This window comes from Didymosphaeria variabile, assembly GCF_027946475.1.
Source record: "Didymosphaeria variabile strain IMI 356815 chromosome Unknown scaffold_6, whole genome shotgun sequence".
Taxonomy (NCBI): Eukaryota; Fungi; Ascomycota; class Dothideomycetes; order Pleosporales; family Didymosphaeriaceae; genus Didymosphaeria; species Didymosphaeria variabile.
This window is the reverse complement of record NW_026611625.1, coordinates 3165639-3186888: the sequence shown is the minus strand read 5'-3', so window position 1 is coordinate 3186888 and position 21250 is coordinate 3165639. Positions and strand designations below refer to the sequence as shown.

Genomic DNA, 21250 nt, shown 5'->3' with positions numbered 1-21250 from the left:
GTGTTTACGAGGGAGAGACTACATCGTTGTGCGCTGGGGCTTTGGGGTCTGTAGTTTAGTTGGGTTCGGAACGGATGGTGCGAATGATCCGGGGGCCGATGGTAATGCCGTGCTGGGTGCGCGGCCCCCATGAAAGTAAGGCTAGCTGTTTGGGGGCAACAATGCGGTACTGTATCTTGACGACTGCGGGTAGATAAGAACGGGGGGATTTACACAGAGGCTGGTGGAGAACGTCTGAGTTCCTTTTCCTAGCAAAGGTCTGCTATCTATAGCGATGATAACAATCTTTAATAATATACTGGTGATCTAGCTAGAGAGCTCGAGTAGCTGTAGTAAACGTAGGAAGTCTCTAGCCTAACCTACCTCTGTCCGTTTATTGTAAGGGATATCCACGGAACGTGTGAGAGCAGATTGCGGATGTATCCAACATAACGGCGCTGTTGGATATCCTTGTCGATATTGTGAATGGTTTAATAGGCTCCCATCGCATCACGGTCCGTTGTTGTGTCGGAAGTTTCAACGGCGGTATGCTCACGGAACTGGTGGATTCTCTGCTCAAACAGCATGATCTTAAGATTCGATCTCACCGTCTTTGGATTGGAAGAGGCCAAACAGTCTTATGAGGTTAACGAGGTGCGAGATCGTACGATCGCGGTCTGCGATGCCCAGGTGTGCTCGACTTGTATATCGGAACACAGAGGCCACCCAGCCATCTCTCAATCCGACCCGGAATATGCTTAGGATTGTAGGTTGGTAATGATGGGAAGATGTGCTTTCAAGACTGTGCCCAATGGTCATTGGTGCCTTAGCTCAGTAGAATAGGCGCACTGGCGTAATAAATAATGCGATGGATGCCGAATATAAGAGTTTCTCTGTTACTGATGGTCATCTCTCGGGTTGGCGCTACAACTGATCCAAATTTTAGGGTTCATATGCTCCGCTGCCTACTTAATCACTTCGTGCCGAGATGTATATTATCGTTTGCAAAAAGAATGTGCCACCTCCCACGGCGCTGGAATCAGAAGTTCAACTAATATAGTGACTATAAGGAGTAAAGCATTGGCTAAATCTTATTAAACTTATCTTTTAGGCACGGTAGAGCCTAAAATAGGGTATTAAACTATAGAAATAAGTGTACTATAGTAAATAAGCTAAAGATTTACTCCTTATAGTAACTACATTGGCTAAAAACTTACGAATTTCTTATTTTAGCGCCGTGGAAGGTGGCACATTCTTTTTGCAAAGCACCGATAATACACGTGCGTAAATTTACTAAACTAAACGATTTCGCGATAAACTCCACCTCCTAATCCGTAGCTAGCGACATTCTGGAAATGCTTCATACATGTCTCCAACGGTTGTACCACGTTCCTAATAATCTCGCCTCTCCAATTTTTCTCCCTGTCTGTTACGCCCATGAAGCACCACTTCACAGCTTTCGCATAATCGTCTCCACCCTCGTCGCTCACACTGTCGGACCACTTTAGCGCAGCTAACACGTCGAAGGCCTGTTTGGCTGCGGCATCGGTGGTTGCTGGGCGCGTCTTGCGTAGATGATAGTCTTCTAACCGACATCCAAAGCAGAGTTCTAGCAAAAGTATACCGAGGGAGTAAAAATTGCAGTCGTTCGTGAGGAAGTCAGTGGGGTGAAGTTCCGTCTGACTGTGCGAGAATCCTTGGCGGATGAAAGGCTTGCTGTACGGGGTCATGAGGTTATCGTCGTTGGGTGGGAAGAAAACGATGTCCTCTTTGCAGAGACTAGCCCGTAGCCAGGGCGTAGATTGGAGTTGTCCCACCGATGAAGCAACAAGAAGCGCAATTGCGTAGCGTTGGCGCCGCGAAAGCTGGCCTTCAAAGTCGTGGGAGAGGATGCGATCAAGGGTGATGGGAGCGGTTCCGGCCATATGCGCTTCTGGGATGATTGGATGAAGATGGAAGATCTCATCTTCATGACCGATGATGCCCATGCATTCTCCGCGGTCTTCACCGCCTAAGCGCTGACATAAATGGATGTCGTGATCAATGGCCGGGTCTACTTTGATGTTCGGTACAGTGGGCGCAGATGCAACGAAACCCACTCTCTTCCGTGTCGCAGTTCGCAGTGAAGGAACAGCTGCTGGTATTGGTAAGGTTGGTGGCTGGCCATGAAGCGGCGAGGATGTCGCAGCATTCATGACTTTTTGAGAGGAAGCACAACCTAGCATATGCCCGCAGCGAATCTCTCTCCAGCACCATGGCTTACTCTCGTATTCCAAGGGAGCGGCGAATATGAGGACGATTTCAAAGCATATTTCTGTGAGTGTCCGATGCTCCAATCGTAAGTTCGCGAAGTGGTACTGCTGACACGAACACTGCCAGGCGTTTTGCAGCGCCTTGAACAGCAGATCTGATTTCTTAGAAACCATCTTGAATGCTGACTCCAGCACGCAAGTCTGCTTGGTGTACCCAGGTGCGGCATTTTGGAGTGCAGAGACTCTGTCGTTAGAGCTCAAGAGCTTCTCTAGACGCTCGTTGCATTCTTTGAGTCGATTGAAGAGGTCATTTCTGTTCTTTTCCCCGAGGCTGAACCTTGTTCGAAACCACTCATAGTCCAACCTGCCCTTGGCAACGGAAAGCTTCCAAAGCCGCGCAGATGCCTGAGGGTTTGGCGATTGGTTGGAGTTCTGTCGTTTCGCATCCGGCGGCAGGAGCCTGTTCTGCACAATCTCTTTATCAAGACATAACTCTTTCTTCAGGTCTTCGGTGATCTCGTTCATCTCAGCGATAATACTCTGGTACAATTGATACGACTCATGTAGCCTGCCTTCTAGTCGTTCCTGCAGTGCCATGTCACCCCATCTTTGGCCGCCTGGATCTGCAATGAGCTCCGCAACTTGATTCGCATGTGGGATGAGTGGTAACAGAAGTTCTCGGAGGTTATTCTTGTATAAAATCTCGTGAAACTGGCAGTCGCGCTGACATCTGGTGTGTTCTTTCCGTATCCACCAATAAAAGCCGCCGACTTTCGCAACATCGCGCCAATGCTCGATGCCGCTTATGAGCAGTGGAAAAGCGCCAAGAACGACACCTGCTACTTCTAGACCGTTCATAGGGATATGGAGATAACACCATCAAGACGGATGATGCAAGTGGAGAAAGAGAACATTGGAAAGATGTCAGGAGTCGGAAGGCTGAGACGTACCTAGGTATACGACATCACACGTGGTCGATCCCCCGCACTGGGCGCCCCCAAACGCAACTTCCGCCGCATTGCGACACTTCCACCACGCCGACAGCCACCAGGCTATCCAGGACATTCGTATCTAGATCCTACCGACATTTCCTGTTTTTTTGTTATCCTTGAATGTGGTTTTCGAAAATACGAGCGCCAGACCCATGAACGATACCTGCTACTTCTAGCCCGCTCGTGGGGATATGGAGATGGACTCAGCAAGACGGATGGTTCAAGAGGAGTCAGAATAATTCTTAAGAGTCAGAAGGCTGAGACATAAGGTATTACACGTGTTTGATTCCCCGCACCTGCTGCCCAACTTGCGGCACCTTTCGACACCTCCTCCAGCACGCCGACAACCACCAGGCTTTCAAGGTCCTTCGCACCATAATTCTATCGACTATTCCTGTTGTCGTTTTCCCATTTCTCCTTCAACGCGATTTCCTAGAATCCGAGCGCCAGAACGCCTTTGCTCTGATACAGAATTTGAAACACCGGATAACGAGAGATGACGCTGTCAGTATCAGAGCAATGTCGCTCTTGTCTCGTCACTCTACAAGAAGTCATCTCGGTTCTGTCCAAGCCGGGTAATACCAACGGCCATGTCAAGCATGCCCAAATCAATGAGGAGCTGGACAGATTCAGCCTCTTTGTTGGAAACATCGGAGCTCTCCACCGACCCGAGTCGTCCATGTCCATCGAGTCACGACTACACAAAGCCAACGACGTGCTCACTCACATCTTAGACCTTTTAGCCGACTTGAACGAAGTTGCTGCAGAGCTACTCGAGATCGTTTCTGGTAAAAGAGAAGGCTCGGTCTTTATTGATGGACAGATCAGCGAGGAGATCAGCGAAGTGAACGAGCTTCGAGAGGAGATCAGTGGGGCCATCACCCGCCTCTTCAGAGTATCAATCCTTATCCGACAGGCAGCACCCACCGACCTCTTCGCCAAAGCTTTGAGCCGCAACCGATATTGCTTCAATGATCAATTCGACATAGCTCACGTTGGTGAGAAGTATCGCAAGCTTGGTACAGATAACTGCGCCTGGCTTCGCCAACGTCTCGGGCGAGCTATCACTCAAAGACGGCATTACCTCAATTATATACAGGATCACCATGGAAAATTAGGTGGCAGGCTCATTGACCACGACAAGGCAGATAGTTCGGCCGCCAGGTCTCAAGCCCCTGATATCAAGCAGCCGCCGGCTTCAAAGACGATGTTTGATTCGGTGAGCCGTCCTTCCTTCATCACCAAAGCCACCACTATTGCTCCCGAACGAATCACACCTCAACTACTTGTTGCAGAAGGTTCAGACTCGGAGGAAGATGCCCGTTCGTATACAACAATCTCCCGCTCGATCGACGGCGATCATGAGTCACATACCACCGTCCGCAGCCCGAAGCTGGACGACCTGCGCATCGGTGGCAAGAAAGAGTTCGAATGCCCTTTCTGCTTTCGAATCAAAAAGTTTAAAAGGGAGCGCACCTGGAGAAAACATGTATTTTCCGATCTCCGTGCTTATGTATGCACATTTCCGGACTGCGATGCACCATATTTTGGGGACATTAACGAATGGTTTCAGCATGAGATGATGGTTCACCGTGTCTCCTACCAGTGCTTTCTCTGCCCGAGCACGGTCTTCTATCAGGAGGAGAAATACCTTTCTCATGTAAAGCGGAAACATGCGAAGATGCTATTTGATGGCGAAGAGCAGCCAGGAAGAGATCTCGCTCGAAAGCCCCTCGCTCAGATTCCAGTAGATGATTGCCCTTGCTGTTCAGATTGGGCTGATCGTTTGAAGGAGCAAGCAATCCAAACAGGGGGATCATTGCCGAACGATATTTTGGCTGTCGTTCCGACGGTATTTAAACGCCACCTCGCTGGCCATCTCGAGCAGCTCGCACTTTTCGCTATACCTATTGGTGCTGCGACTGATGACGATAAAACTTCAAATGCGGCCATTGAGGAGACGAAGAGCAAGCGCACGGACCCGTCACAACGATCGACTTTGATCTTCGCAAGCTCCCGAGGTGATACAGACGACACGGGCCCAGAGCCGGATCCATCCAAGAGCAAGGTCTTACACGCCGATATAGAGGATACTCAAATCATAGCAGGGCCTGAAAATGACGCACCGGGTTCTCCGCCCTCAGAACCCAGTAAGCTAGGAGATCAGGACGGAGCCGACCAACCAAGCTATCTGGCGAGAATGGCTGTACTATCAGAAACGCTCCGGGACGCAGGTCAATGGCAAGATGCAGAAAAACTGGAGGTGCAAGTGTTCGAGAAGAGCAAGCAAGTGCTCGGGCCTGAGCATCCAGACACGCTAGCGAGCATGTACAACTTGGCACGTGCGCTAGAGATACAAGATAAGTATGCAGAAGCGGAAGTGATGTATATGGAGACTATTAAGGTATATAAGACGGTGAAGCTTGGGAGTGCGCACCCTCCAGCGCTGATGATCTTGTCCGATTTAGCAAGAGTACTGAGTTTGCAGGGCAAGGATGAAGAGGCTATTGCTTGGCAAGCTCAGGAGCTAACGACATGCGAGAAGGTGTTTGGGCCTGAGCATCCAAACACGATGATGAGCGTTAACAATTTGGGCAACCTCTGCCTGAACCAGGGACAGTTTAACGAGGCGGAGATGATGTACCAGCGGGCGCTACAGGGCAAAGAGAAGGCATTAGGGCCAGAGCACATATCAACACTCGACACAGTTAATCATTTGGGTGACCTCTACAGGAAACTTGGCCGGCTTGAGGAGGCAGAGAGGATGTACCAGCGGGTGCTGCAGGGCAGAGAGAAGGTACTTGGACCAGAGCACACATCAACCATTCACATAGTCAGTGACTTAGGCATCCTGTACGAGGACTTTGGACGGCTTGACGAGGCGGAGAGGATGTACCAGCGGGCGTTGCAGGGCAGAGAGAAGGCATTAGGGCTAGAGCACACAGAAACACTCGTCACAGTTGATCATTTGGGTAACCTCTACAAGAAACTTGGCCGGCTTGAGGAGGCAGAGAGGATGTACCAGCGGGTGCTGCAGGGCAGAGAGAAGGCATTGGGGCCAGAGCACGTAGCGACACTTAACACGGTCAACGACCGTGAGGAAACTATTACAGGCGGTTCATAACAGTCATATAATGGAAATATACTCGGCTGAGTGTCTATAAAAAGGCGGAGAAGCTCTATGTCAAGTTGCGCAGGTGCACGAGCGGGCGAGTTGAATGCCACTGACGGAACCGCAATATTTTGTAAAAGCACTTGATCGCTGCACCTGATAGAAACTTCGAGGAAGCTACCAGTATGCGCCACAGCTGCGGTCGCTGGAGGGAATGCACTGCACACTCTCATGTACAACGACCATGCAGCATACTGGCAGCAATCTCCGAGAAGCTATGGCAAAACATCTTGCGAAGCAGCTAAACAGGTCTCAGCTTAGACACGTATAGCTAGCCTTAACATAGTAGGAGAGATTGATCTTGGAAGGGGTCAACGCTAATTGGTCCAAGGTTTTGTGTCGGCCACTGCCCAGGTGTGAATAGGCGAGTAAACGAATAGCACCGGCTGTCTCGGAGGTGGGCACTTTATCGTACAGCATCATCACCGTTCGCGCACATCGAAAGAAGTCACAATGGCTCCTTGAAAAGGTTGCTACTGCATAATGCGACGATCTGCGTAAGCTTCAGAAATACCTACCATGTGTAATTGGTGTAAAACTGCGGGGCTCATGCCAGTAAGCTTGGACGCCTGTCAGAACGAATCTCAACGTCCGAGCCCCCGTCGCATGCTTCAAAGCGTATTTGATATAAGAGGCCCCAAAGGATAAGTCTGCTCGTCCTAAGATTCTGTACACATTCATCCTCCCGAATTGTGACGCTTGCACAATGCAGCCTCCGTACCCGTCGCCAATCCCTACCTGGCACAATGATACGTACCCAGCCATAAGCCCCACCAACCCAAACCTCACTCAAGAAGGGAAAACCATAATAGTCACCGGAGCGGTATTGCCACATACTTCCCAGAAAATTCCTCTTTTTCGCTTACACCCACTAGGGCAGCGGCGTCGGACGAGCCACAGCCCTAGCCTTCGCCCAAGCAGGCGCAAAGCACGTCGTGCTAGTCGGCCGAACATCCGCAACCCTAGAAGAAACCGCAGCAGCCATAGGGGAAAGCAGTGAAAAGACCAAAACAAGCATCTTCGCCGCCTCAGTCGCCGACGAATCCGCTGTCCAGAACATCGCACGGGAGGTCGGCGCCTGGGATGTCCTCATCCTCAATGCTGCGCATCTCTCGCCGCCAAACACCGTCCTCAACATCCCATTGAGTGACTTCTGGACAAGTTATGAAGTGCGTCTCACCCCTTCCACGGTGATTACTATTGAGTCTAGCTAGGCTACTAACGCCTTTGCTTAGACGAACGTGAAATCCGTCTATATCTTCGCGCAAGCCTTCCTTCCACTCGCTAACGCCAACGCCACATTCCTCAGTGTGAACGCTGCAGGCGCCGTTCTCCCTGCGGAGATAGGCGCTGGTCTGACCGGCTACATGAGCAGTAAGATCGCGCAGGCGAAGCTGATGGAGTACATAGCGCACGAGCATCCGGAACTGTTTGTCGCAAGCGTGCATCCTGGCGTTATTGATACGAAGCTGCTAAGAGAGGCGGAGATGCAGGCGAGTAAGCTGTCGCAGGACACCGGTAATTTCTTCCTTCTCGTGCATGCATAGGACCATGATGATCTGATGAGGAGATAGTGGAATTACCAGCGCACTTCATGCTGTGGCTGAGTGTTATACAGGAGAGGAGATATCTCAGCGGGAAGATGGTGTGGGCTAATTGGGATGTTGACGAGCTGGCTGCAAAGGCCGAGGAATTCGCGAAAGAGGGCTTGTTTACTATGGGGATGGTGGGGTGGCCGTTCGCGAAGAGTGGGCTGTTTGGGCAGACAGGGAGTGTGAGGTGACATTACAAAGATTACCAAGAGACTTTTGGTCAATGAAATTAGTGACTACACAAAGCCCGGCAATGCGCAGAAGTGCTTAGAGTGATAAGGTCGACTATCAAGTATATCTGCCAATCTAATGAAGTGGCACATTTCATCCAACATATCCTGGCGTCCCTGGACATGCACCCTCTCCCTAGGGGTGGTACGGGTATGCTTTCGAGATAGCATATTTGTCCCAGGCTGACAGCTCAAAGTTTCTTTGCGTGCCCCCCTGTCCACCTAACATCAGGCTCGCGTCGAAGGGATACATCATGATAGATTGCATGTCGAACTTCGGCATGACTAGGTCCATCATTCTCATGCGCATACGCTCTGTGATCTGTGTCCAGTCCAGGTCGGCCTCGGCAAGGATATTCAAATCTACCTTGTTTCGATCCCAGCCTTGGTTCTGATAGTAATGAGCATAGACCTTTTCGCGATCGAAAGCGACACTGGGATGCTCTTCGCGCCATGGACTCTGGTGCATATGTTTGCGACCAAGGGCATGACCGAATTCATGCAAGATGGTACGTTGATTGTACGCATCATTGTTGAACTGATTGAGGTCCCCCAGGTTCATAGAAGGCGACCCGGCTGCGGCAGAATCTCGAGATGTATTTCCGATCTTTGACCACGAGGCTTTATTGGTTGTATCGAAGCTGACCAAAATATCGTATCGTTCTTGACCTTTACCGTCTGTGTCGAATCGGAACGATATGTTGGCGTGATACGTCCATTGCACCGCGATCGATGCAACTGTCTGTCTCTGCCAGGGGGTCCCTCCCCGGAACCCCACATGGAGGGTTTCTCCGTCGTTCCATCTGATGTTGCCTACTTTAAGGACATAGTTGTTGTACGTCGATTGCGTCGCTGGATTTGTCTTAATTTGGTTCTCTGTCGTAACACCAGGACCATCAATGCTATTTCCGTATGCGAGGCATGCCATTATGAAAACTCGCGAGTGTTTTGTAAGGGTACAAAGGACGGGAATACCGGTGGAGATTGGACAGCGACTAAGTTCCGACACTGGACAGTATCAGGGATCTTATATCGGCCCGCCAGCCTCATCCTTCTTGGCTCTGTTGCCTAAATCCTCAGCCTTGCGCAGGAAAATCCAGTATGCCATGGCTATCCACATGGTACCGCTCTTGCTTTGATCCGTGCCCACGGATTCCAGGAGCGGTAGACTTCATGTTTGCATGATCAACGAGCAGCTTCCTCAAGGGCCTTATGAAGGGTTCCACACATGAAAGTCGCTATACCTTGGTGGGCGAAGTTTCTTGCAGTTTTCTCGTTGCAGCGAGATCGACTTTCATTGGCTGGAGGTAACAGGGATTGATATGATTTTAGCCACGTCACTGATTCACCGATCCACCGACCCACGCATGCGTCGCTTCACAACTCAACACAAGCGTACTTCGGCCGCTCGGCCTTATTACAGCTCTCAACATTCGCATATGAGTCACAAGATCAAACTCAAGAAAGTGGTGTTTCACGATTCATCTCCAGGAGCTTTTCTCAGCAGTCCAGGTAAGTTTTGCTGTCCCTATAAAGAACATAATCGGATAATGGAATCACATCAGATCACAGGTAATTCTTCTTGAATCTATGAGACAAGGTCCGGCGCTAAAGATGCGCACTGAAGCGTTATGTCCTCGCTGTCAAAAACTTCCTTTGGACAAATTACTTTACGGTCCTTACGATGCGAAACTCGCCGAAACCTTTTTTCGTATGCTTCATGAAGTCTGGACTATGCGGATGTGTCAGTTCTGTCTCTTAGTCAAAGAACTTCTCGCGAGTCACTACGGAAAGCAGTACATTGATGCGAAGCTTGCGCAAGGATACGACCAAGAACTCTGTCTGTATCGAGACCCACTTGACCTATCTTTCCACACGTACGGTATACGTGATCACGCCGAGAAAGAGATGTCCTTCTGTATTCAGATCGACTGCTATACTCCAGACGCTTTTCGAGGCAATCTAGCGGCCCATTTCCGTCGCGAGGACAGGAGACGAGATGATGACAAGACTAGAGACTGGGTGATGCCTTCTATATTTGCTGTCAAACATCAAATTGACTACGCTGGTGGAAATTTAGAAGGCATTCCTATCGAACAACCTGGTCGCCTTGTGGACCAGAAGAAGATAGATTGGGCCTTCCTCAGACGGTGGGACGCTGCATGCTTACATCATGGCGTGGGAACTCGAAAGCATGGGGATCAGCAACTGTGCAGTTCGGACTCCGACTACCGCTCCCGGATGAGAGTTATTGATGTTGAAAGAGCCTGTATTATGCATTGCCCACCTAATGCTCCTTATGTCGCACTTAGCTATCAATGGGGCTCAGACCAAAACCTAAAGTTGAAGAAGAACAACATCTCTCAGCTAGAAGCTCCAGGCTTCTTTGACAGTCCGGAAGGCCAACCTGCGCAAACCATTGAGGACGCTATAATGACCGTCCGTAAGCTTGGTTACAAATACGCCTGGGTTGACGCACTTTGCATTGTGGTAACTCTCTTCCCCTCGATTTGTCGCAGAACAGGACGCTAACTTTTGTGCTAGCAAGACGATGTCGACAATGTGACCTTGAACGTCGATCAGATGGATCAGATCTATCGAGGAGCACACCTCACCGTCATAGCTGCTGCAGGCAAGGATGCGTATTACGGTCTTCCAGGAGTCTCCACAAGACCCAGAGCAGAGGGACAACTCAAAGCTACCATCAATGGCACACTGGTGTCGAGTATGTTAGAGACTGGGCAGGGTGCCATCGATTTCTCAAGGTGGATTACTAGGGCCTGGACTTGGTAAGCAACCCTATTAGCAGCAATTTGTTGTTCTTCCCTAATGATCCTAAAGTAAGTGCTTTGTCAGATATCCAGTCATAGTCCCGACACGATTATGGAAAACAACCGCGCCATAAGTTATTCATATCAAGTCATCTCAAGGTGAAAAACTAACGACAAGAATACCGGCATAGATCAAGAACGTCTTCTCTCAAATCGGCTTCTCAGTTTTACAGACTCCCAAGTCTTCTTCAACTGCTCCAAAGGATGCAATTTTCAGGAACAGTATCATTTCATCCCTGGCTTGACTGCCACATATACATTGACGGATCCTCAAGCCTCGTTCGATTTCGAAAACCGCGATTTGTGGGAGCTGTACGCCATTGCTGTATCAGAGTACACTACACGAGCGATGTCGAACCCCTTGGACAAGGTGCGCGCTTTCAACGGAATTTTGAAATTCCTTGAAGGACCTTTTGGAGCACCCTTCTTCTTTGGGTTACCCACAAATCTGTTCGAAGTTGCATTACTTTGGAAACCTCGTGGACCTTGCAGCCGTACTGCTCTTGGCTTCCCCAGTTGGTCTTGGGCCGGCTGGGATGCCGAGGTAGTCTACGAGCTGACAGACTCTATGAGTAACGTATGCGAATGCTTGATTAGCCAAGCTACTATAACAATACCGAAAACAAATCTCGAACTTATGTCCTGCACAACACTGCAACCGCAGATCTTCCTTGGTTGGCATCGCCAATTTGACGACGATTCACTTGCGATTCATTATACAAACACCGATCCTGACTTCGCACACTACCAATACCCCCGACCTATGCGACGTGTGCCTGAAACACAGTTTACTCAATTCGCATCGTTGCGCTCGCCGATGTTGCGTGTTACTGCCAAAACAGCTACATTTACCTTGACAGAAAAGCACTCGCACATGAGGGACGTTCATACGCGCCTGAAAACACCCTGCAAAGAGGGATGTCACGAACTCTGCTATCTCGCCATCTTAGACCAAGAGGAACATACAGCAGGCACGATCATTGTAGGCGGAGATCTTCTCCCGCAGCTTGTGAACAGAACCCACAAATTCGTCGCCATCGCGCGATCGACGCTATCTCGCATGGATGACGACCCATCGTGGGATGCCGAGACTGAAAGGTTCAAATTATGGACAGAGCAAAACCCTGAGTCCCGATCGCGCAAATTAGAAGAAACGATCGCCGTCTCGGCAATACCCGAGCCAGGCTCAAAGTTCGATTGGTCGAGAGGAGATGATGAAGATGACGACGAAGCGTTCAAGAGAAATTTCATTCCACCAAACGATGACTTCTTTGACAACAGGTATTTCAGTGACAAGGTTTATTGGCCGGCAGTTCATGTGTTGTTGCTCTCGCAGGAGAAGGACGGCGTTGTTGAGCGATTAGGCGTTGGGAAGATTCACGTTGATGCCTTTGAGCCTATCGCAAGATTGGAAGAGGTATTGCTAGGTTGACAACAGTGGCGTTAAGCAAGAACGTACAGGAGGAACATTGGTAAATGGATGACAGGCAGTATTTGATAACCTCTACCTTACATATGAACCGGTTTGCATCTATGTTTCCACAGCTCGGAGGCTGGCGCCAGAACCCTTTATCGCTATCTCCGCCACATTCGATGCAGTCACCTCGTGGCACGCAATACGGGAGTAGTAGGCAAGACATTTGGCCGGACTCATGTGTACAGCCTAAAGCCTAGAAACTGGCGCCAGGATCTCTTCGACTAGGTCCACCGCATTTGACGCACATCCGTAGGAGGACTGGTATCCAGCACCACCTGCGCCGTAATTGTGCACCACCCACATGCCCTCAATGCGTTCTTTTTCCACTCTCGTACCTCCCTCTCGTACCGGTCTCAAGCCCACGCCATGCCGAATGATATCCAGATTCTCAATCCCCTTCCCTCCTGTGAGTGTAGGGCACGCCGCGACCGCTCTCTTCATGATACGCACGGCTAAGTTCGGATCGACTTGGGATTCCCAATTGCCTTTCTGGTAACAACCGCCCAGGATAGTGCCCCCACCAGCGGCTCGAGTCATTATGTAGCATGCATCGCCGTCGCCATCATCCGTTCCGGAGAAATCCATCATCTTGCCGGCATCATTTCGTACAACGACTATCTGTCCGCGCGCTGGAACAACGGTCTTGTCTTCAACGCCACCCAGTAGGGACGCCCCGAGGCCAGTGCAATTGATCACAATATTGGCCTTCCCCAAAGGAGCGAAGTGCGCAGCTTCGCGGATATGCTTGAACGTTGCTCGCTTGAAAATCACACCGTTATTGAGACACTGCGACACCAGCCAGGGGAGGTAGATGGCCGTGTTGATGCAAACCGATGTAAAGGATGTGGCTGAGTCAATTCCCGGTGCGAGGCTATCCTTGGGAAGCACACGAAACTGTCAGGCTCTATCAGCAATTGATAGCTCTAATAGTCATCCAATGTGTACTGACATTTGGGACAACATCTTTGAACCACGGATTGGGAGACAGGAGCTCAGCAAACCAATCTGCCGTTGCAGATCCAACGTCCTTCGCCCGGCTGTGGATTTCGCATTCTGCAATGTTATTAGGTTCCCCGAAAGCTAAGTATTATATGTTGTGGCATGGGTAATAATACCTTGAAAATGCACTCCAGCACCTGGATGGTTTTGCGCGAGATCGGCCAGCGGTCCCCAGGTTGCCTCGTCCCACTGCGCACTCTTCGTACCTCCCATCGACACACTGTCAGAGCGTGTCAAAACCGGGTGTAATACACAGCAGGATGACAACGTACGGCATGTAATTTGCTCCAGCCCAAGGCGAAGCGTATTCTATGTCATAATCACCAGGCATGTGCTTCGCAGCCACCACGATCCTGTACCGCGAGCTCTTGGACAGAAGCAATGCTGTTGTTAGGCCAGCGACACCAGCGCTGTGAACCATCCATCATCGTCATTTACAGATGCACAGGTAGTTGGTATCGGAGGCTTACCCTATCACGCAGACAGCTTTCTTGTCCATCTTATCCGTTTTGCGTCCACAATCCCGGCTGAAGCAACAATTATGGTTGGAGATGGAATGCTCCGCACAACTGATCGCTCTATTGGGCTCCCTCTGACGGTACCTAGGTAGGAATCAATCAGTCTCGTGACACGCGTGTGCGCCTCAAGTAGCCGCGTCGGCATACCCCGCACTTAAGCTTCCGCAAGCGGACCCACTTACCGAGATCCGTGCAGTCCCCTTTTTAGGAATTTCACGATATCTGCCAGACAACATGTCTGCGATATTCTTTCAAGCAGTCGAGCTACGACCGTGACTTCGATTTTCGATGGGCCGGTGATGGAGCCGCTCTTTTGACCCCTCTACGCACATTACCAATCTCTACGTTGCTGTTCATTGCGAACGAAGGGATACTCATACTCAGGGGCACCTGCACTACACGACGCACATTAGAAAAAAGCACACACTTCTACTATCCCCATGTCCGAGCAATCCGATGCAAGCCAAGCTCCGGCAACGCTAGAGCCAAGAGTATGCGACACGTGTATCTCGTAAGACCCCACGAGGCGTGCACTGAGCAAGTGAATCAACTAATGTTGGCCCAGCAAGAAAGTAAAATGTATGTCTAGTGCACGCCATCATCGAACCTATCTATAATGGCGTAGACGGACGCTGACGAGCGCATCTCCGCTGGATTAGGTGATCGTAAACGTCCTGTCTGCTCTCGTTGCGCTAAAGGCGGGCTCACTTGCATGTACTCTGCGGTGAAGCGAAGACCTGGTCCACCTCTAGGCTCTCGCTATGGACCAAGGCAAACACAGCCCTTGGAAGGTACTGAAGGCTCAGACACAGCACATCTTAGCTGCAACACTGCCTTCTCACCACAGCCACGCGAAGATATTTCTGGTGGATACTCTTTAATTGGAAGAAGCCTGCGCTGTTCCTCTACAGGAGGTTATTCTTCCACTACAGATGCTGCATTTCTCCAAGAAACCTTTATCTCTCCACCGTTGGCGGCCTTGAGTAACCCAGGGCGTGGTCACTGCTCCCGCAACAATGAATTAGAAGAAGCAAGCCGTGTCGATATCACTGGAGAGGAAGAGGGCAGGCTGTAAGTTATCTCTCAGTCCTGTATGCGTGTAACATTCTGGGAAACGGCTAACTGTCGGGCGCTGCCAAATAGGGCTCAAGTCTTCCTGGACAGCATCCTAGACGCGGTACCGATATTTTCTCGCACTCGCTTCCTCCCTGATCTACATGCGTCCTTATTTGGGCGCGACCTTGTCAATGCATTATTATTCATCACCGCCAAACTCACGGGCTTCCGTTTCGCAGCCGAGCATGTGGACATCGACGCTCAGATTGACTTCATACTGAGGTCTACGCTTATCCAAGAGGATGCTACACTTGACTCGGCAAGCCTTGATAATTTCCGAATTGGCTGTTTACTATCTTTCTATGAATTCCACCAGTATCCCGGCCACCAAGCTTGGATGAGAATCGGCAACTTAGCACGTATGGCCTTCTGGATCGGTCTCGATCGCTTGGACAACGACAGAGGCTCGTCAGCTGGGTTACCGAGTGGGTTTGAAAGCATGAATCAGCTCGAGATGGAGGATTGGCGCTCCGTGTGGTGGTTCATTTATCGGCTCGATTCGTACGCAAGTCTGTCATCGGGAACTCCGTATCTCATCGATGAGACTCTCGTCCGGACATCACTACTTTCGGATTCTCGACAGCTGAACATGTGCCCTGTGAGGGAATTTCATTCGCGGCTGTTTTTGCCTCGTAAGGCTGACACTCTCGACATTCTCGCATCAAAAGTAAGCCGCGGGACCGATGCAAGCTACACGGTGCTCATGAATCTGCACGTGATTTCGACAACTATCCTGCGTCAGGTTGGGCGCGCACTACAGGTTCGAATGCTGGATCCAACCTCGGTCACGCAGGACGAGCTCAATGCATTGGAGCAACAGCTTTACACACTCCGTTTATCGCTGCCTATCAACTATTTCAATCCGACACGCAATGTCTTCCAGAACGAAACAAGGGCAGAACATCACGCGCGATTGGTCACCGTTTTACATCAGCTGGTCGCGCGACTTCTCGTTTCCATCGCCAAGTGCTCCTGCCTGGCCGAGGGACCTGAGTGGCTCTCAAGTTGGCAGCAGGTGCTTGAGGCGGGCCAGGACATTGCCCACGTATCCGAGAAGTGGGACAGCGTCTTCATTCTCAGCGCGGATCCTGCCGTGACCTTGATCTGCTTCACAGCGCTTATCTTCCTTGACTTGCATAAGAAGTATGCAGGAACAGCAGCAGAACCCGGTTTCCTCTCGAACATCGTGCAGTGCGAAAAGATACTACTTCTGCTACTGGAGCAGTTTGCCACGAAATGGGCTTTACCAAGGCTTCTTGTCTGTAAGTTCCAGCATTGTTTCCCCAAGCAAACCTTGCTTGTCACCGAGTTTGGGGTTCTTTGAAGGCTCACTGTGATCACAGTGTCATTCAAGAGCTTCAGCGAAATCATGCCAAGCGCATTCTCATATTCCGAGGTCCAGGCTGTCCTTCGCCGATTCGAAGCGCCGCTACATCCCAGATGGCTACAATTCCTCTCGTCAGCACAGGTTTAGGTTGGGAGAACGCATTTTTCTGTAAGAGATCTAGAATCAACGTGACATTATGCTAAGGCAGACAGCAACAGTAATGCGTGCTACATCTAGACGGACCGACCAATCAGACACTCTTGCGACGCTAGCCTGTATGTGTCTTAGCTCACTAAAAGTTCCTCCGAGTGAGCATGTTGCTCCGAACTCTAGGGAGAGCGTCACTAGCGCCACCGAGCCTCCCGTAGATCGTCTACTCCATATTCGGGGTATTCAGGTTCCGCGCGTTCACCCAGCCGCAAATCTGTCCTGAACCGAGTCTTCCGCTGGAGCAGGCACACAAGAATGCTGTAGAAGTAATGTGCCAAGGCCACGGCTCTAGCTGCTCCGTTCTTCAGCTGGCACAAATAAATATGTCCCATAGTCTGCTTAGGTTTGGGCTTGTCCTGTCATATTGCGCTCGACTATTCCCACTTCGTGTACCCACCGCATTCATCGTACAGAGACCACGCCCAACATCAATTGACACAACGGGGACGGGGACAGCTTCTGTACATTAATATGTCCCAGTTCAGCAGACTCATCCGCTTTGAAGGCGAAGGGTCTGACGTTGGGCCTTTCTTCGCCGACCTTGGCTCTGACCCGGACACCGCGATCCCGAGGCCTGGAATGCAACTGTCTGCGTTTCGCTCCATCGAGGACCTTGTTGCTGGAAAGGCGGAGCCACAGATCGTAGGATTGGGCAAGGTAGACTTTCCCTAATGCATCATTATTCTAATGCCTACGAGAGGACAGAGAGTAGCCTGCTAACTTAAGCTACATAGATCCTTGCGCCACTTCCAAAGGATGGCATTCCGGTCTACTGCGTGGGCCTCAACTTTCGCACACATGCCAAAGAAGCAGATGTACGTACCCCGAGCATTTGGACAGTAGATTCGATATTCGTCACGCAAACAGCTGAACCACGCGCAGCTGGCCATTCCATCCTACCCGCCTCTTTGGACGAAGCCGGCCAAGTCCATTGCTGCACCCGACGAGACCATTCCGATCAATGACTTCTGCGCCAAGAGCTTGTTAGACTATGAGGTTCGTCAGGCCGCCTCTCCTCTGCATTTTCGAGAGCAACAAAGCTGACCGCGTGGCGAATCACCGTAGGGCGAAATGGTCTTCGTCACCTCAAAGGACTGCCGCGACGTGAAGCCCAGCGAGGCCGGGAGCTATATCCTAGGCTACACTGTAGGCAACGACCTATCGTGCCGCATGTTCCAGCTCCAGAAGAACTGCGCCGGGCAATTCTTCTTCGCTAAGGCTTTTGATAAATTCGCTCCTCTGGGCCCTACATTGATCAGCCCGGAGATGTATGCCAAAACCCTGAGCCACAAGCTAGTTGTTAAGGTCAACGGCGAAGTGCGGCAAGATGTTGACCTTGCTGAGGACATGATTTTCTCTCCGGAGAAGATCCTCAGCCATATGAGCCAGGGTAAGTCCAGCCCTGAGAGACCAACTGATCCGTCCCCAAATATTTGGTTGGAATAAGCCAGAAAGACATTGGCTGACGAATCTGCTGTACCAGGTACCACCATACCGGCAGGAACAGCCGTAATGACAGGCACGGGCGCAGGGGTCGGGGCATTCCGCAAACCGAAGACTTTCCTACAAGACGGCGACGTGATGGAGGTGCATATGGAAGGCGTTGGTACCCTTAGAAACAAGCTCCAATTTGAGTAAGCGCTTGATCTCCCGTCGCACCACGAACGCTCGGCAGCTTGCCCTATGTTCTTTGCCTTTGTAGTCTGTGTTTGCACTGCTGACGGATTACCCCCGACTAAAAGGATCACACATCTCACACGGATTATTGTCTTTATCCAGAATATAGTTATTAGGCTGGCCACGAGATGGTAACATGATTGACTCGTCGGGCGTTATTAGAGGAAGATAGACCCAAAGGCCACGACGGCTTTGTAGGACTAGCAATGACTTCTGCGATACCTTAGTGTAGGCATAGAAATAGATCACCTGGTTTATGACGAGGAAGGGTCAGTGAAGACATATACGTAATTACGCTACTCGCATCAACAAGTGACGACACGTACTAAAAGGATAGATAATACCAACGAAAGAATGCCGTATGGGAAATGGCACGAATACTATTATGGCCCCATATCGCATAGAGCCATGATATTCGTTGTGCAATCTTTGGCTAGGTACATAAGAAGAAGGTTTCGCCGGCTCGACACACACTGCACTCAGCTTTAGTGTTCTTACATGAACGCATCTTTTGCTGCGCATCATATCTGGCAGACGGTAGGTCGATTACATACAGAGCGTAGAAATCGAGGTTGTCCCTGCTCTTCTCCGACAACAATTCATATTACTACTTAAAGCTACCTGCCGAGCATTGCGTCGAAAATCTAATTGCATAAATCCTGTTCATTACTCAGTTCGCTGCCTAAGCTGCTCCAGAGCCTTTCCGAGAGTGTTCGCGTCGGGCACGCAGGCGAAGCAGAAGAAATCCGGCCGCACTATAGCATATCTCGTGGCAGAGCCTAGGCGACGGGCAAAGGCATCCGGATCATACCCCACGGGAGGTCGCCGCGGTAGCCGAACGTTGGTGGCAGGCCAGAAGATAGGCGGAGTATTCGCGCAAAGTTCATCTGCCGGCTTTCCGAAGGTCATCGCCTCGGGGCGAGAAGGCGAGAAGACGACAATGGATTGTCTCGAAATGATGATTGGGTCGATGCCCGCCACATCCAATGCCTTTTGAGCGCCTTGGACAAGCTGAGAGCCAGAGGGGTCGGCTTTTGTGGACATAATGATGAGGGTTAGAATGGAGTGATGCGGACGGACGATTTCGTCCGACTGTACCGGCGCCTCATTGATGGATGACTGAAGGTAGATCTGGGCTAAGCGCGAGCCGCCGCGCAGTTCCGCCGTATGAAAACCTTCCGAGACCTTGCTAAATCCTTCCACCTCCTTGTAACGCTGCGGATCGGGCAGCTTGGGCATCAGAGGCATCGCGTCGATGCTTCGATGGAGCCGGAGCACCGAGCGTATCCAGATGTTGGGAAGCTTGTTGACCAGGTGGCCGTTGAATATAGAGAACATAGCGGCATTGTCTACGCTACTTCGCCTCTCCAGAGCCCATGCCTGGAGCAATCTGTCGCTGGCTGAATCACTGCTTCTTAATAGCAAAGCAAGCCTCCAAGCCAGCTGGTGAGCATCACGCACGCCACTGGCGATGCCTTGTCCAGCGAACGGAGGAAACACATGAGCCGCATCTCCAATGAGGATGGTTCGTTTGTCGAACCAGCGGTTCACAGTCTTGTGGACGAACTTGAACGGTCGACAGCGCATTACTCGGATGCAGTCACTCGGATAGGTGATGGGTTTGTCAAAGGCTTCCCCACGTCGCCCGACAGAGCGCGTGACCATGGGGAATATGCAATCCCAAAGCAGAGCCTCAGAATCTTTGCCCTCGTCCTCGTCCTCAAGACAAAACTCATGGCGCCATGTCCGATCGCCGTGCGGCCCGAAGCGGCCTGTAGCCGTCGCTCTATCATTCAGGCGGCAAAAATGCCATGATTTAGGCCAGAACAGATCATAGACCTCGTCCGAAGAGTAGTTGAGCTTCCAGAGGGGAAATTCGGGGTGCGTTTCGGGCGTGGGCAGGGTCAAATGGAGGTTCGCTGCCACCCACGTGCCGCTGTACGTGTAGGTACCCTCTTCCTGCCGGATACCGGCCCGCGGCTCTAGGAAGTGCTTTCGGACGATGCCCGTCTTTCCATCAGCGCCGACGAGCCATTGACATTGGATCTGGCGTTTCTCGCCTTGCGCGTTGTCGTCCTCGTACTCAACGATCGGTGGATCCTCGCTTGACCGACCAACGACGGTACACCCTTCGCGTAGGCTGCACCATTGAGGTATGCGTTGGACTGCGTTTCGAAGGGCGCTCTCTGTGAGAGGTGAGTAAGAGAAATTTATCCATTCACATCACGTACCAAGCTTTGGCTGACTCTGCAGCATGCCCTGAGCGGCCACTTGCTCCAACGTGTTCTTAATGCCAACGTCGATAGCATAAAAGGGAGAATCGGTTATCGAACCCTGGTGAAAGATGATTTGGTCGACCACTGTCGTTCACGATTGTCAGCGTTCATGTGCTCCAGCTTGTGGTTTGCGCGTTCCGAGGCACGCTTGTCCTGAGCGTACCGTGGCCAATCTTGTGCATGTCATCTTCGATCCCAAGGTCTTGCAGGATGCGCACAGCATCACCAGTGAGGTAGACACCTCGTGGATCTTCCGTGATGCCCTTTGTTTTCTCGAGTATGACAACCTGTTCATAGATTAGTTTAGTCCAGTGTCATTTTTCATCCTCTTGCGCCACTCTACAAAGGATTGAAGTTGACTCACACGAATCTTTAACATGGCCAGCGTCAGGCCAAGAACTAGACCCGATGGGCCAGCACCGACAATGACAACTTGAGTGTCCTCCATAGTGACTGTCTGATGGGCAGCGCGATATGACTTCGAGCTTATACAGGCGCAGTGTTAGGTCAAGATGAGGTGGTTTGAGTAGGTAATTGCGTACAGGTAGTAAGAAGATGATATAGAAGAGTTGAAAGGCACTACAAGGGCAATTTAAAACCCA

The 21250-nt window shown here is 50.9% G+C and overlaps 9 protein-coding genes across 9 annotated transcripts; 5 read left to right on the top strand and 4 right to left on the bottom strand.

Moving 5' to 3' along the window:
* Window positions 1-1277: 1277 nt before the first annotated feature.
* N0V89_008946 (uncharacterized protein) lies at window positions 1278-3089 on the bottom strand (the record flags this gene model as incomplete). The annotated part of the gene is made up of 1 exon (XM_056217699.1): window positions 1278-3089. The coding sequence occupies one exon, from the start codon at window positions 3087-3089 to the stop codon at window positions 1278-1280; it is 1812 nt and encodes a 603-aa protein (XP_056069255.1).
* Window positions 3090-3719: 630 nt separating this feature from the next.
* N0V89_008945 (uncharacterized protein) lies at window positions 3720-6347 on the top strand (the record flags this gene model as incomplete). Its single annotated transcript, XM_056217698.1, has 1 exon — window positions 3720-6347. The coding sequence occupies one exon, from the start codon at window positions 3720-3722 to the stop codon at window positions 6345-6347; it is 2628 nt and encodes an 875-aa protein (XP_056069254.1).
* A 754-nt stretch (window positions 6348-7101) lies between these two features.
* N0V89_008944 (uncharacterized protein) lies at window positions 7102-7942 on the top strand (the record flags this gene model as incomplete). The annotated part of the gene is made up of 3 exons (XM_056217697.1): window positions 7102-7218; window positions 7271-7564; window positions 7631-7942. The coding sequence occupies 3 exons, from the start codon at window positions 7102-7104 to the stop codon at window positions 7940-7942; spliced, it is 723 nt and encodes a 240-aa protein (XP_056069253.1).
* A 411-nt stretch (window positions 7943-8353) lies between these two features.
* N0V89_008943 (uncharacterized protein) lies at window positions 8354-9145 on the bottom strand (the record flags this gene model as incomplete). Its single annotated transcript, XM_056217696.1, has 1 exon — window positions 8354-9145. One exon carries the CDS (start codon window positions 9143-9145, stop codon window positions 8354-8356), a length of 792 nt encoding a protein of 263 aa, XP_056069252.1.
* A 785-nt stretch (window positions 9146-9930) lies between these two features.
* On the top strand, window positions 9931-12480 carry N0V89_008942 (uncharacterized protein; the record flags this gene model as incomplete). Its single annotated transcript, XM_056217695.1, has 4 exons — window positions 9931-10367; window positions 10530-10707; window positions 10762-10942; window positions 11222-12480. 4 exons carry the CDS (start codon window positions 9931-9933, stop codon window positions 12478-12480), a joined length of 2055 nt encoding a protein of 684 aa, XP_056069251.1.
* A 231-nt stretch (window positions 12481-12711) lies between these two features.
* Window positions 12712-13855, bottom strand: DAO1 (D-amino acid oxidase; the record flags this gene model as incomplete). Its single annotated transcript, XM_056217694.1, has 3 exons — window positions 12712-13419; window positions 13475-13562; window positions 13797-13855. The coding sequence occupies 3 exons, from the start codon at window positions 13853-13855 to the stop codon at window positions 12712-12714; spliced, it is 855 nt and encodes a 284-aa protein (XP_056069250.1).
* A 1280-nt stretch (window positions 13856-15135) lies between these two features.
* On the top strand, window positions 15136-16632 carry N0V89_008940 (uncharacterized protein; the record flags this gene model as incomplete). The annotated part of the gene is made up of 2 exons (XM_056217693.1): window positions 15136-16420; window positions 16502-16632. 2 exons carry the CDS (start codon window positions 15136-15138, stop codon window positions 16630-16632), a joined length of 1416 nt encoding a protein of 471 aa, XP_056069249.1.
* Window positions 16633-17166: 534 nt separating this feature from the next.
* On the top strand, window positions 17167-18333 carry N0V89_008939 (uncharacterized protein; the record flags this gene model as incomplete). Its single annotated transcript, XM_056217692.1, has 4 exons — window positions 17167-17352; window positions 17578-17691; window positions 17761-18085; window positions 18179-18333. 4 exons carry the CDS (start codon window positions 17167-17169, stop codon window positions 18331-18333), a joined length of 780 nt encoding a protein of 259 aa, XP_056069248.1.
* A 705-nt stretch (window positions 18334-19038) lies between these two features.
* On the bottom strand, window positions 19039-21096 carry N0V89_008938 (uncharacterized protein; the record flags this gene model as incomplete). The annotated part of the gene is made up of 4 exons (XM_056217691.1): window positions 19039-20558; window positions 20604-20732; window positions 20812-20935; window positions 21013-21096. 4 exons carry the CDS (start codon window positions 21094-21096, stop codon window positions 19039-19041), a joined length of 1857 nt encoding a protein of 618 aa, XP_056069247.1.
* Window positions 21097-21250: the final 154 nt, after the last annotated feature.